The 14,896-nt window shown below is 41.2% G+C and overlaps 1 protein-coding gene across 1 annotated transcript in view; it reads left to right on the top strand.

Moving 5' to 3' along the window:
- Positions 1-12,970, top strand: part of LOC115323502 — a 47,029-nt gene extending 34,059 nt beyond the window's left edge. The window contains exons 3-4 of the mRNA XM_040216495.2: positions 8,772-9,434; positions 12,917-12,970. Of these exons, the coding sequence (XP_040072429.2) occupies positions 8,772-9,434; positions 12,917-12,970 (717 nt within the window). The remainder of the gene's footprint in view (positions 1-8,771; positions 9,435-12,916) is intronic.
- Positions 12,971-14,896: the final 1,926 nt, after the last annotated feature.

Genomic DNA, 14,896 nt, shown 5'->3' with positions numbered 1-14,896 from the left:
GCTCTTTTCACTTCTTATGAAATGGCTATTCGAGACCAAAGTGTGGAAACTGTGGTAACCTGTAACGGCAGTTAAACGGACACTAAGATGTAAAAAAGATATTTTCTTAAATCCTATAGGGGAAACCGTATACTTTATATATATATATGTATATATATAAATAAAAGAAAAAAAAATTGCCAGCACTTTCTCGAACAATATTTACGTCGCTAGATGTAATTGGGGTGCCTAAGGTAGATGTCGCAGCCCTCTAAGGCCATCCCCGTGTTTACGCAGTGCTCAAATATCTAATTGGCTGGAGAGATAACTGACTTGTAAAAGTTTTTTCTTTTTTTTCGTTAAATTTGTTTTTTGAGCCGTAATAACATTTTAATCGAAACTTCTTTTTATTTTTTTGAAAAAAAAATAATCAAGAAAGTGATTATTGTTCTCAAATGCCTTTTGAGATAACCTCTCCCTCTTGGGTTTCGAAACGCTACCAAGCATGGCTGCCGGTGTCTCAGGAGTGATTAAACGAGCGAAGCTCATTGAGCTCGTCCATTTGTTTGAGTGCAAATCGTTTTAAGTTCACAGACGTGTTGAAAAGAACTCCTCCTCAACCACCGTAGTTTCCAGCAAACAAATGTCGGAAGAACAAACCTTCGGTAGCGCTATGCGGGTGCTTGTGTTCGTATTATGGCCGTCCTAAACCGAGCGTCCTACGTCGAATATTTTACTTTGTCTAGTTTAATTTTTTTTTTTTGTACAGTTAAAAAAAATATGTTGCTTCTCGAAACAAAAAAGAGGTGCTTCGTTTATCTGTGAATTGTGGAACCGTCGTGCTTGCGACCATGCTTTCAACACCGAGAAGATGCCTATTGTAACGTTTAACAATGAATCCCGAATCCCGGACGAACACCACAGTGAGGGAAAAGAGCGTCCCTCCACACGGCCGCTTCCATCACGCCGTGAGCCTTCCTGTCAGATGGATGCCTCCGGCCGGGGAGAATGGTCCTTCTCTTTCTCGAAGAGAGAGGCGAAGGGAAAGATAACGAAAGGGAAACGCCAGAACGCAGACAAAAACGAGCCTGCTCGCGCGCCATTTTTACTATCGAACGAAAGTTGTTCGCAGTGAAAAAAAAAATAAAAGTGTTGCTCTTGTACTCATCGAAACGCCTCATCTGCCAGCAAAAGAGAACAGTTTCAACAATACCTTCACAAGTAAGAATTTGCGGACCATTTGGCTGGAGGCAATCCTGCGTTCGGCTCGCATCAAGTTGTACCACGTTTGGTTCTGTCGTTTCGCTTCGAAAGGAAAGTGGTCCTACATTTTGAAGTACACCTGGCCCGCTAATGCGAATATTTTTAGGCCGCGTTTTAGTCTTGCTTCGTGACGCTCAGCCACCTTTCTTGCGGAGACGAGTGAAAAAAATAACAAAAACAAGAGCGCTGAAAGGAAGGCATATTTATTTTGTTGATTTGTTTTCTTCCTCCGTGTCGCTTTCTACCACTCATCGAAAGACGCTAACAGGCAGTTGTATTGGACCGTGGCCCATGCTTGATGGAACACTAGAAAGCCATTTTCAGAGTTGCGTCGTGCCATTGTTGCACAAGGATTTAGACGAGGGCAGAATAGCAAACGGACGAAGGAGAGAACGGACGCCGACGCGCAGCTTCTATGTCCGCGCCTTGCGGGCACTATGGACGACGGCACACGGTGGTGGAATAGCAGGCGTCGTACAGAAAGAGCAGTTCGTGTGCCTCTAGCAGGCGGTATCAGACGCCAGACTAGGCGCACCAGATATCGCCAAAGGGGAACGCTAGCCTTGTTAGCGTATTTGGTCGAGCAGCCAAGCCAATCCAGCAGTAATGGACGGGGCCACTGATCTGTGGGCGGAACTTACAGCGGGCCTTGACCTCCACCTTAGTTGCGTCTAAAGGCCTGGCCACACTAGCGGCAACGGCGCCGCCGGTCGGCGCACCATCATCCGGCGTCCCAACCTGGGGGGAGGGGGAGGGGGGCACATTGCGCTAAGTTTTTGCGGGCATTATAGTCGCGTGACAACACTGGCTCTCCCGGTGTCGAGATCGCGCGCGCGCCTCCGCCGGATTTTCCACGCTATCATCGTCTGCTCTTCCTCAGGTTCTTCCGTCTCGGCTCTCCTGTGTCTTTCGTATATAGAAGCGTCGAAACTGCACTCGCTGCCTGCATCCAGGTGTCGATGATGTCCTGGTGATCAGCTTTAATGTGATCATCCTAGCCTGCTCGATGATGTTGTGACGTCGCCGTCCTCTCAAGGGAAGGAGGTGCAGGTTTTGGGTCCGGCCGAGTTGGCGCTACCAAAGCACCGAGGGACAAAAAAAGCGCTTTGCTTTCCCGGCTGCGCGCCAGAGATGGAGTGTCACCAAATCAACACGACATCCGTCACAACGCAGGCGAATTGCAACAAGTGCCACTGCCGAAATTCCCCTATTATTCCGAATTCGTCTCCTCGTTTTCCCAGCGGTTACTCTCCTAATACGAATGCAGCATGATTTTAATAAGTTGGATTGTTCGCCCCTAGAAATGTTCAGTGACAAGTCAACTTTTCGGCGTAATCTAAAAATTATATTGTCCGCATGATCCCAGTGATTTAGAATTTTAAGCGTTTCTTCTTTTTTTTTCTGGGGGGGGGGGGGGGGGGGGGGGATGCTGTATTTGTATTTTGCAGTGCCTCTTCTTCTTTTACCTTATCTTGCTTGTCAGATGTCGCTATGTGTTCTATGTTTGTTTTGTGAGTTCTTTTGGGGATAGCTATGGTTTTTCTGTGCTTACACCTTTTATGTTGTCAGCATTTGCTGTGTACCACAGAAAGGGCCCTGTGCTGTTTTTGGACACATAAAATAAAGACTATTACTATTACTATTATTAATATTATTATTCATAGCGTCCTTATCTAGGTAGTCTGACTGCGTCTTGTCGTACAGAAAACAGAAAAGTCGCCGTTTCGAGGAACCGCTTCGCTGGGAAAAGCATTGGATGAAATAGAGATTGTAGGTGAAACAAAATTACGCAACGCTCCTTTGCAACGTGCAAGAAAGGCGGAAAAAACGGCTTGCGCGTTGCCATGGCATTACAACGTCTCTACACTATAACCCCCCATTGGCTTCCATCCTCAGCGCCGAGAAGCGGCGATCCCTCAACCACGCCCAGGCGGGCTTCATATATTTTTCGCCCTCAGCTCGCTCAGATCAAAAGTTGCTTTTGACCGGTAGCCCATGGCGGCCAGCGGCAGCCGGCAAGCCTCCGCGAAGCTAATGCGGTCCGGCCTAAACGACGTAAATATTGCGCAAAAGAAAAAAAGGTTGTTGTGAAAACTGTATGACAAATGTATTAAAAATTATACGTGTCCCATCTATACCATTTCAAAAAGGCATTTTATTTGTCTGTGTTTTTGAGGTGACTTAACTGCGGTTAAAAGTGTACGGACACTGCTGAGTATTATCTTCCCTACCGGAACTAAAAATCGTGCAAAAACAGACATACCGCGGGCTAGCTCGTTTCCTACGGAAAATTATTCTTCCTTTCCCTACTCTCCTCTCATCTCATCTTTGTGTTTTTTTTTTTTTTAATTCTACATTTTTTTTTTTATTTTTACTTACACGCATTTTATTATTTGGTGCTTCGAAAGGGGTCCAATGAGAACAATGAAGTTAGAAGCTAGCTGTGTTCTCTACTACATATTAAATACTCCTTGTCCTGGACCCTCTCCTTTTGTGGAGGCCGTGGGCAAAGTGTGATTGTTCCATACCCATCTTTTCGTGGACGGGCGTTAGCGAAATTGCATGTACGTCTTGTGCTGAGTGTTCGGTCTGTCCCTCCAGTTCACAAGCAGACCCTTTCATTCAACGCATAGGCGGTATTTTCTCGTCACCCCAGATGGAAAAGGTCCCTGTAAGCGAAAAACCCTGGCGATTTTTTTTTTCGTTTTGCGTGTCGTACGTTTTAACGCGATACGCCATTTTTTCCCCCCCGTCCTTGTTCTCCCCGACCTGCTTTCTATTTCGGAACTTTACTTTTTTGACAACGTCTCAAAGGATTCCTGCATTCGCGTAAGGTCTTGGTGCTCTTTTAAGATTTCTTGTACGTCTTTTTATGTAGAATTTAATCTTGGGTAACCTCCGCGCTCCCCTAACCGGTAATGTAAAAAAAAAAAAAAAAGAACTGCCCTAAAAAAACTTACGTCAGGTTTGACATTTCATGTTCTGATTTTTTTTTTCTACAGTTAGTTGCGTAGTTCTCTTTTAATTAGGCAATACACGTTCCGGTTTACTCCTAAAAAAAACACCGTAGACATTCTGGGGTGTGAAACATAAAAATAGGTTCAAACAAAACAAAAAAAAACACCTTTCTTAACTTAATCTTTACTTAGGATTTTGTCTCCAAAACCTTACCGTCTTAGATTAAAATTGGTATTATTATATATATTAGTATACCTTTCTTTACCAATAATTCCCGTCTTTAGCGTACGTACGAAGCGGATGATCAAAATACAACGGTTTCTTCAAAATGAATCCCCCCACCCCCGTAAAAAAATAAAAAAGAAAGCAAAGAAAACATTTGCCGATTTCTTTTATAAAGATTTGCCGGAAAATCTACGGTCTACTAATTATCCTAACTAACCTGAATCTACTTGCAGGCTACGGGTTAGAGCATGTAATTAATGATTACACTAGGGAAGAGTGTTTAGGAACGCGCCTAACGCGTTCCTGTATTGATCATATCATTGTTAGAGGCAGCGATCTTACGTTAATTTCAGTGGTGATTACGCAAAAAGTTGCCGACCACTATTTGGTAGCTCTGACTATATTGGAAGTAAATTCCAGGGGAACCGAACATACGGTCTGTAAACGCATACTACACAATAGCAGAATTGACAAAATGATAAGAGCATATAATTGGGGGTCACTATTGGAATACGACCATATTACTGCTTATCAACGGTTCAGTGACAAGATGAGGTCCCTTTATGAACAGTGTTGGAAAACAGTTAAACTAAAACAAAGAAAACCAGAAAAGGTATGGATAAATGATGAAATCATGACGCTATGCCATGAAAAAGATAGGTTATGAAATATATGTTAGGCAAACCCCGACAATACTCAAATAAGAGAAGAATTTCGAAAGTTACGTAATAAGGTAACCGCGAAAATAAGACTAGCAAAAACGTTTTATTACACAAATAGATTTCAGAAGTGCCATGGAAACCTAAAGGAGAGGGGGACTTGATCAACCAGATCACCGGCTAGAAAAGGAAGCGAACAATTGATAAAACAATTCCAAAGACATTTGGAGACAACAGCATTATCTCGTTGTGTAATTTATTTAACGATTCTTTTGCTCAAAGGGTCACTGATCTCGGAAAAAGGATAAGATATCAAGGGGGAGAACCAGAGGATTACGACGGTAATTTGCGTTCCGTATACTTACCACAGATGACAAAAATAGGCCTTGAAGATGTAATAACATATATGTCACTGGCAAAACCGGCGGGGATTGATAAAATACGCTTAAGAGATATTCAACATAATTTTTTAAGCTAAAAGAAGTTTTAATAAAAATCGTAAACGACTGTTTTTAACGGGGCAAGCCCCGGTAGAGTTTAAAACCGCTATAGTTAGACCGTTATACAAAAATGGTGATAGAAAGGGCGTTTCAAATCACAGACCTATTTCTATAAATTCAGTTATAGCACAGATTATGGAAAAGTGGGTGTTCAATGTAATGACTTCATATTGTGAAAAGTATGATTTTATACACTAATCCCAGTACGGATTCCGTAAAAGTAAGAGCACTTAACTTTTGCTGCAAGATTTTACAGGTTATGTTAACTGTAGTCCCGACAAGAATCATTGAGCGTTAGCCATTTTTCTCGATTTGACAAAAGCTTTTGAAACAATTGGTCATGAAAAACTTTTATTAAAGATATGGAATATGGGTTTTAGGGGGCCTTTCACTACATTTCTGCATGATTGCATTACAGACAGATATCAACTGGTTAAAATAAGAGACTGGAAAAATAATGTAATATGGATTAAATCGGAAGTACCACAGGGATCAACAATAAAACATTCACAGTTTATTATTTACGTAAATCAAATTGGAGCAGTGCTTCTTGCATCTCGAGTGTATAAATATGCAGATGATACAGCCCTTGTACTAGAACATAGCGATCAAACAAGCGCACTTTCAATTTTCCAGAAAGATATCAAATTATTATTCACATGGTTTCCTGACGATCGTATTTTTGTTAACTTTAGTAAAACTAAGTTGATGTGCTTCCGTAGTTCGTACAAATGTGTTCACTTGTGAACTCCACTGTTCTTTCATTCAGATAGTTGCAACACCTGTAGCCACGTACCTTTAGATTATGTCTTTTATGGAATGATCATGTGAAATATATAATTAAAAAAATGAGAGGGTCTCAGCCTAATAGGTTGCGTAGTATGGCGAACGCTTCTCTGTGAAGGAGGGTATATAACGCACTGGGTGAGTCTATCCTATGTTATGAAATATCGTTATACGAAATGTGTTCCAACTATAAAAAAAAATCGATAATATACTTTATAATTATAAATTGCATGTAATATCACATATAAGACAATGCGCGAAGAGGTAGGGAAAGATGAGAAAATTAATGCCGCCGGAGTATTAACTACTGAGAGCTCGCACTGTTATGTAATTTTGGTAAAACATTAATAGTGATTTTAGAATTCCTTTAATCCAATTGAATTCTGTTGCGAACAGAAAATTTCATTCCTTCTAGGATTTATACTAAATATGGAAAGAATGCAAGGTCATACTATGTTCCTTTTAATAAGTTACCGGAAGAGCTTTATAACCTGGATTCTCTAAAAAGACTAACACAAGACTTGAGAGAATGGTGCTGTCAGTCGATAGGTCACTGAAAAGGACCCAGTTTTTCGGTTGTTCTCTTGTCAGGAACAATTCTTTTTGTTTGGTTTTGTTTAGTTTCATGCAGGTAATGCATGATTTGTTATAATTATGTAAGCAACCTGTTGGACGGGAAGTACCTCAGACAAGCGTACCCATGATTTTGCGGGCTGGTCTATGTACTGTGTTGAAACAGAGACAATAAAATAGTAGTTATTTATTTATTATTATATATAGTGTGCACTACGAAAAATTTGGGTAGAACCAAAAGGCATTTACTTTTCGTTTTGCTTTCCAGACATATTGAGCTAACATAATTTAAGAAGATACTTAGCCAACTTTCTGTAGAATTTGTTTTTGTTTGTTGGCGTTTTAACTAGTCTTTGAAGCCTAATATCTGTTGTGTCATGAATCATTGATAGGTCAGACAAGTAAAGGTCGAGGTCTTTGTGTGATTCCAGGAATCAGTCTGTTCCCAAAAAACCAAACGTGAGCATTTTTTTATACCGACTTATTTATGCTTTTTATGAATCCTAGGCCACGATCACACGGCTGATACATCATACCAAAGTGAGTGTGCCTAAACTGGCCGAGGCGTGTTTCTTTATTCTAGGATTGTCACATTCATCATAAAAGAACTGTCTCCAGACATGTTCTAAGCGTACATGTTAAGGAGCAACTATGATTCGAACACGTTTGAAGCGTGTCTGTATGTAATTTTCTCATCGTGTCTGCAGACTGTGCCTTTTGTAGGATGTATGAGCAGTATGACTGCGGCTCAAAAGGGCTGTCACAACACATGCGATATATAATATCACGTCACGTCCCGAGTTGTTCATGTCCCGGTTACACCATGTCGTCTTTTGTTTCTCTCCATCTCTCCCTAGTTAATTACTCCCTTTTCTTTTTGTCGATTTTCTTACTCCGCAATCACCAGAAATATATGCCCAAGGAATACTGGACTGTTTTCGAAATGCCATTTTAAATATGTAAATATTGGCATATCGTTCCGCGTTACCCTAGACTCAATTTTAAATGACGTCGCGAACGAAAGCGAGAAATTTTAACGCACTCTTTTACTATTTCTGGTTTTAAGAGTAATTTAAATTCCACGGTGTCTGCTCATGCGATTGAGAAGAAGAAGTAGTGAATATGTCCGGGCATTCGTTCTAATCGCTCTGAGAAATGTAATTTAAAATCTTTATTCGTTGACCTTTAATTTGCCTCCTAAATGGTTTAACGGGGAGTTAGGCGACCTCATCTCACCGGCTCAAGGATCGACATCCAGTCGTGGCTTCCGATTTACTGCTTCGAAGATCGCGACTGCAGCCCCGTTCATCACCGCCATTACCGTACATCGACCATTCAGTCAGCAGTCGTTGCCCATGCCCATCCGTGACGTTCGGCGACTTTCTGCGACTCAACATCTACCCTGGGCCAATCAGCGAACATCCACGGACGAGCCTTGCCGGTAACCGACCATCAGTGCTTTGAGGAGTTCCATTTTCTCGGTGACCGTGCCAAGCTGCTCTTGATATACTGTTTCGCTGGTGTAACCTGCCTAGGTGTGCTTACAGCACTTAAATTTTTTCTACTTATTTTAATGCCATTTAATTCGACGATTATGTCCCTTGTTTGCGACGCTTGCCAAAAAGGCATTTTGCCTGATGGTAGACTCATGACATGCTCAGTTTGCGATCATAACTATCATCTCGGGAAAACGTGTTCCGGCATTGCTGAGTCCACGTTTACTGCCATGAGCCCCGACAAAAAAGAAAAATGGAGGTGCAAAGTTTGCCGTTCTAAGAACAGTCGTGCTGATAAAGACGGGGTCGATGCTAGCTCTGACTCGATTTAGTCCTGCGAAACCACGACACTCGCGGCGCAAATCCTGACCATCAACGAAAAGCTAGATTCAATACTTTCTCTGAAGGCTAGCGTAAATTTACTGCTCGAGCTTCCCGCAAAGGTGAATGAGCTCTTGCTCCTCAAGCCTACCATAGATCGCATGAACGTGACTGTGGAGGAGGTTCAAACTTCCATTTCCTTCCTAGGAAAGAAATACGATAGCCTCCTCGCCACGGTGTCTGCTCATGCGACCGACATGAGCGAGCTGCGTACGGAAGTGGCTTCACTAAAGGACACGGTTTGCGAACAGGCACATACTATCCAAAGCCTCCAAACCGAGATGAACGACGCTGACCAACGCGGTCGCCAACATATTATGGAAATTCATGGAATGACCGTCAAAACCGACGAGGCTCTCCCTTCCATCTTAGCGGGGCTGGCTGACAAGCTAGGAATTCCGGGACATCAACCAGCTGATGTCGTGTCGGTTTTCAGGCTACCAGGCAAACCATCTATAAAACCTCCTATTTTGGTCAAGTTTACATCTGTAGCCACTAAAGACAAATGGATGCAAGCTCGCAGCAAGCTCAGGCAATTTTCTCGTGACAATCCACCCGAAAGACTGTATTTCAACGACAGCTTAACTCAGACCAACAGAGAACTTTTCTGGCAGGCACGTACTCTTGGAAAAGAACGCGGTTACAAATTTGTGTGGGTCAAAAATGCTCGAATTTATGCCAAAAAAGATGAGGGCGCTTCTCCGGTACGGATTCAGCAGAGAAGTGACCTGGACCTAATCACATAACCGACATGGCTAGTTTTTTACAGTACGCCGATTTTCTCTCGTTTAATAGCTCGTTTTCTTCTTCTTCAACCGACTCTTTCATGGTCTTACACATAAACATTCGCAGTATTCGAAAATACTGGGATGAATTTAAGACAGTTGTTGATCAAATGCGGGACCAAATTGATGCAATTGTGCTAACAGAAATCAATGTCAGTGCTGATCATCTGTCACAGTTTAATATTTTAGGATTTCAAAATTTCTTTTATACACGGCCAATTACTAGAGGAGGAGGAATCGGCGTATTTATAAAGAACTCATGGTCAACAACTCAAACTGATGTCACATTTCAACACTCGGAGAGCTTGATGCTAAAGGTTTCTAATTCTAACTATGCGGTTTGCTTGCTTGCTCTTTACCGACCTCCTTCGTCCAACTGCTCTGGCTTCTTAGATTAGCTGAGGGAAAATTTGAGAGAATTGTCTAATGAAGCACATTTATATTTGGTGGGAGATATCAACATTGACACCCTGAAAACTTCCAAAAATTGTGTTTGTGATTATTTATCACTACTTGCCGAGCATGGAATCATACCTACCATTCAGAGTGTGACCCGCGAAGAAGTATTAAATGAAAATCTGGTCTCATCCTGCCTAGATCATGTAAACGTACGAGCTCCAGATGCTTCCATACACTCCGCTGTTATTTTACAAAAGCTTGCAGATCATTATTTTGTCGTATGTAAATGTGTTTTTCCCTCCAGAAAAGGTAATAATTTCGAAAGTGCGTGTCGTTTAGAGCGGGTTGACTTCAACACTTTTGATCGACTAATTAAAGAATATGATTGGAATGAATTCCTATCCTCGGTTAACAGCACGAACCTGTACTCAATGTTTGTAGACATCCTTAGAAATTTCCGGGAGTTATCGAAGACCGTTGTATATGTTAAAAAACGCAAGCCCTCACTGCCCTGGCTCACCCCAGATATTCTTGAAGCTATAAGTCACAAAGAAAAACTGTGGAAGAAGTTTCGGAGGTCCCCCAACAATGCCTCTCTCGAACTAGAATGTAAGATGCAAAGAAATCGAGTCAATGCCCTCATTCGGTCAACGAAGAGAACCTATTTCGCTAAAAAAATATCGGACGCTCGTTCGGACTCCAGGAAAACTTGGACGGTCGTCAATGAGCTTCGTGGCTATCTAAAAAAGAACGTAACTGAGACATTACGCAAACACTTTGGGACTGATATGGCGACTACTGTCAACGCGTTTAATAATTTTTTCGCTAACTCTATTACTGTGCCAATTGATAGCGCGGTGGATTCGACACCCGGAACTCCGTTTCACTATGAATCTGCTTTCCTTCCTTCTCTCTCAGAAGCTGAGTTGCGGTCCTACCTGTTTGGATTTAAGCGATTCAGGTCGGCGGGTGTAGACGGCCTTACAGTTAGAGACTTGTGTCGGAATTATGACTCTTTAAAAAGCGTGCTCCTCGTTCTTATAAATAATGTTATAGAAACTGGTAATGTGCCTGATGACTTAAAACAAGCCATAGTTGTTCCTCTTTTCAAAGGTGGCGCACAAAACCAAGTGTCATCCTACAGGCCAATCTCAATACTATCTTGTATTTCACAGATATTAGAAAAACATATTTTTACTGTTATGTCCGGTTTTCTCGACAAATACAATTTAATCTCGCCAAGTCAATACGGGTTTGTTGCTGGTCGTAGTACAACTAATCTCCTTGAGAAATTCTCAGATATTGTGCACTCTTCCTTCGACGATAACATGTATGTGTGTGCCCTCTTCGTTGATGTAGCCAAAGCGTTTGACACCGTGAACCACAACATCCTCTTAGACAAACTCTATAGAATCGGCTTTCGGGGACCATTTCATACATTGCTCAAGAGTTTTCTTTCAAATCGTACACAGGTTGTTTCAGTAGACAATGTCCGCAGCTCTCAAGTTTTCCTTACTTCTGGAGTTCCCCAGGGCTCCATTCTTTCTCCTTTACTATTCAACCTCTATGTAAATGACATTTCTGCGGCAACGACAAATTCAACAATTTTTCAATATGCGGACGGCACTCTTTTGTTTTCTCGGCACTTAGTTTACCAGCGTGCTATGGAAATGCTTCAGGCAGACGCAACCAAAATTATTGACTGGTTTTCGGCAAACAAGCTACGTGTAAATGCTTCGAAAACAAAACTGATCTGCTTCCGTAATCCTTTAAAAAATGTCAGTTTGACTTTTCCACTATTCCTTCACTGCTCCATTTGTCCATGTTGTAATTGTAGACCTGTCGAATATGTTAGTTCAGTAAAGTACTTAGGTATTCACTTTGATTGTGATCTTACATGGGACACTCATATGTCTTACGTATGTCAACGGTTGAGGAGCGTGTCGTGCATGATGTACCACATTAAAGGTTTTATACCATTGTCAGTTAGAAGGAACATAATGCACGCCTTAGCTTACAGCGTACTAAGGTACGGCATAACTGTCTTTTTCAATTGTTCACTATCCTGGCATTTAAGAATTGACCGAGTTTTAAAAGGGATTCTAAAAAGTGTCGCATACAACAGCGACTTTTCATCCAATGCTAACCTCTTCATTTCACTTGAGTTGCCGTCTTTTTACTCGCTTTTCCTTCAAACTGTCGTTTGGCGGCATTTCTGGGAAAGTGATTTCAAACTCGCGTCTACTCCATCTCGCGAACTCAGATCTGTTCCACGTTTCGTCACTCCTAGGGTGAGAACTCACTATGGTGAAAGTCTGCGCACATTTTATGTCCCGAAAATTTTTAATGGTCTTCCAGAATCTCTGCTTTCCATTAACTCAAACAAAATGTTGAAAAAATGTCTGAGAAGCATGTTCTCGGATGTGCGAAAACAGTGACCATCCATCTTCTTTTTTTCTACCTTAGTTTTATAAGGTAATCTTTTCAGTTCACTTTTTTGTTTACACGTTTTGAGCTATCATTAAAAACGTGATTGTAAGAAATATTTTGTACCTCACTAGGATTTTTTTTTTCTTTTTTCTTAATGAAAATATAAAAAAAACATAAAAAACGTTTTTTTTTTATGAAAGTAATCCTGTAAGTAAGTTTTCAAAGTAACTGTGACTGCGCATATCTTTCATTCTTTTCTTTTTGGAAAGTATAAAATGCTTCTTTTTTCCTTAAGAAATGCAATACTGCAAAAAAACGCGCGCGTCCTTTTTTTTTTTTTTTTTGAGGAAATAAGTTGGCCTTGGCAGTTCGCTCCTGCTTCCGATACGACTATGGTCTTCATTGTATTCTCGGGCTACTGTATTTGCGTATGTGTGCGTTTATTTTCTGATGAGACTACGTGTTTTCCTGCACTTTTTCAGGACCGACAGAAATGTGAACTTGCGCCTGGAGCAGAACATGTCATCGGTGTGTGATTCGTGTTTGTACGTGTGTGTGTGTGTGTGTGAGTGTGTGTACGTGACAATGTGAACATTTTCAATAAGCTTGCTGCAACTGCTGGGTCTAGTCCCACAAGCCCTTGAGGCTTTGACAAGACCTGGAACTTGATCCTGCCTCTAAGAATTAGTTATTAAAGATTACTACTAAAGATTACTATTAAAGATTACTATTAATTAATGGAATTGTAATTATCCGAACTTCACCATCGAGTTGAAGTCTCTTTGAAGTAGTGTTGCACAAGCCAGCGCTCTCAAAAAGCATTTAGCTTTTCCAACATAATCAAGAGAGAAGACCAGTCAAGCTGGTCTTCCTTTCACTTGTCACGTCTGTTTCTTCATCGCCCTCGTCTGTTTTGCGCGCTGTTTCCTACGATGAATTCCCACCAACTCGACCGACTATCCATTCTTCTATGATAGCAGGATACGTTGCCGCCATATATGAGAGACGACGACAACCAGACTGGTTGTTTGGTTGCCGCCGTCGCTCATAGGTGGCAATAGCTGTCCAGAGTTTTGTGGAGTTTTGTGTCGACATTTGTTTGGTACCGGACATGAAACTGGGAAAAAAGTGCTTAACAGCTCCGCTGTAAAACTGTGTTCTCGGAAAGTGTTCGTTTTAGGTGGAACGGAAGAAGGCAAGCGTTTTATTTTGCGTCAGTAGGAGTGAGGCGGGCACTCCTTACCTTTCCGAGAGATCAACAGGAGGAACGGCGATGCGGTTTCGTCTTGCGATCTAGCGTATATAGGAACGTGGTCTCTGGAAGATTTATGTGCCTGTTGATGGTTTTGTTACTATACACCGCACTGATGGGGTGGGCCCTAGTAACGTAAAGGTTGTTTACCTAGAAGTCGAAATAAAAATTAATATTAGAGAATATTATTAATCTTATTAGCGACTACTTCAAACTCCGACTTCAAGCTAAGGGTAAGTGCCCTAAAGATCGTCGAAAACAAAAGACGGAAATGAATGTGATTACGTCGGCTCGACACGTATTTTAATCTTGATATTTTGGCTTGCTTGCTTTATTTTATTAGCAAATTAATCCGGCAGAATATTTTATTTGAACAGGCAAATCTAACGTTAAAGTAACGACTCGCTTCAATCTTAGAGAGGTAACGGAAGCGCGTTACTTCGGATTCCTTGAAGCTGTAACGCAAACTGGCTCCAATATTAAGAAGGAACAAGACACAAGTTTTCGTTCCTGTTTTGGAGGGACGCGTACAACGCTGCGAGTCTGAAGGCGTCACAACTACACAGACGCAGTTATTCTGCAACGTCATAAATACATGTTTAAATGTTTAAGGGGTTGTGAGATCCCATTATATGCAATATTTTCGTACCAGAAGCGTTTTGTACATTCTTACCGCCATCACTACGCAAACAAATTTAATACGTAAAAAGGTAAACGACGTATTCTTTTGTTCGCCATGCTACGTAGAAGATTGCTCTCGGATGGAGAAGAAATAATGCAAAACTAATATCTTGTTTCTAAAATTTGTGGAAAAAAAAAAAAAGAAAAGCCTGAAAGAACATTGAAAACGATTTGTCCAAGGAAAGTGTTTACCACTTGAAGGAGACTTGTTTCCTTCAACATGTTTCCCTCCGAAAACCGTTTCCGTTCAATACTTCCGTTTTTTTTGTTTTTTTTATTTACATGAAAATCGGTGGACAAAGCGTCATTGGGTTCCCAAAACACACCGAGGACGGAAATGGCATTTCTGAAATTGAAAAATATCAGATTCTTTTATATTGTTTTACATTTTGCCTTTTCGAAGTGACGTAGGTAGGCTGTAACCCTGAAGCGTAGGGGAAAATAATGATCGAATTTGTATTACTCTTTTTTTATTGTTTACAACAAAAATTGTATTTGAACTGTGATTTTGTAAAGAAAACGAATATTC

The sequence above is a fragment of the Ixodes scapularis genome, unplaced genomic scaffold (assembly GCF_016920785.2).
Source record: "Ixodes scapularis isolate PalLabHiFi unplaced genomic scaffold, ASM1692078v2 PGA_scaffold13__105_contigs__length_92229423, whole genome shotgun sequence".
In the NCBI taxonomy this organism is placed as follows: Eukaryota; Metazoa; Arthropoda; class Arachnida; order Ixodida; family Ixodidae; genus Ixodes; species Ixodes scapularis.
This window is presented reverse-complemented; position numbering and strand designations above follow the sequence as displayed.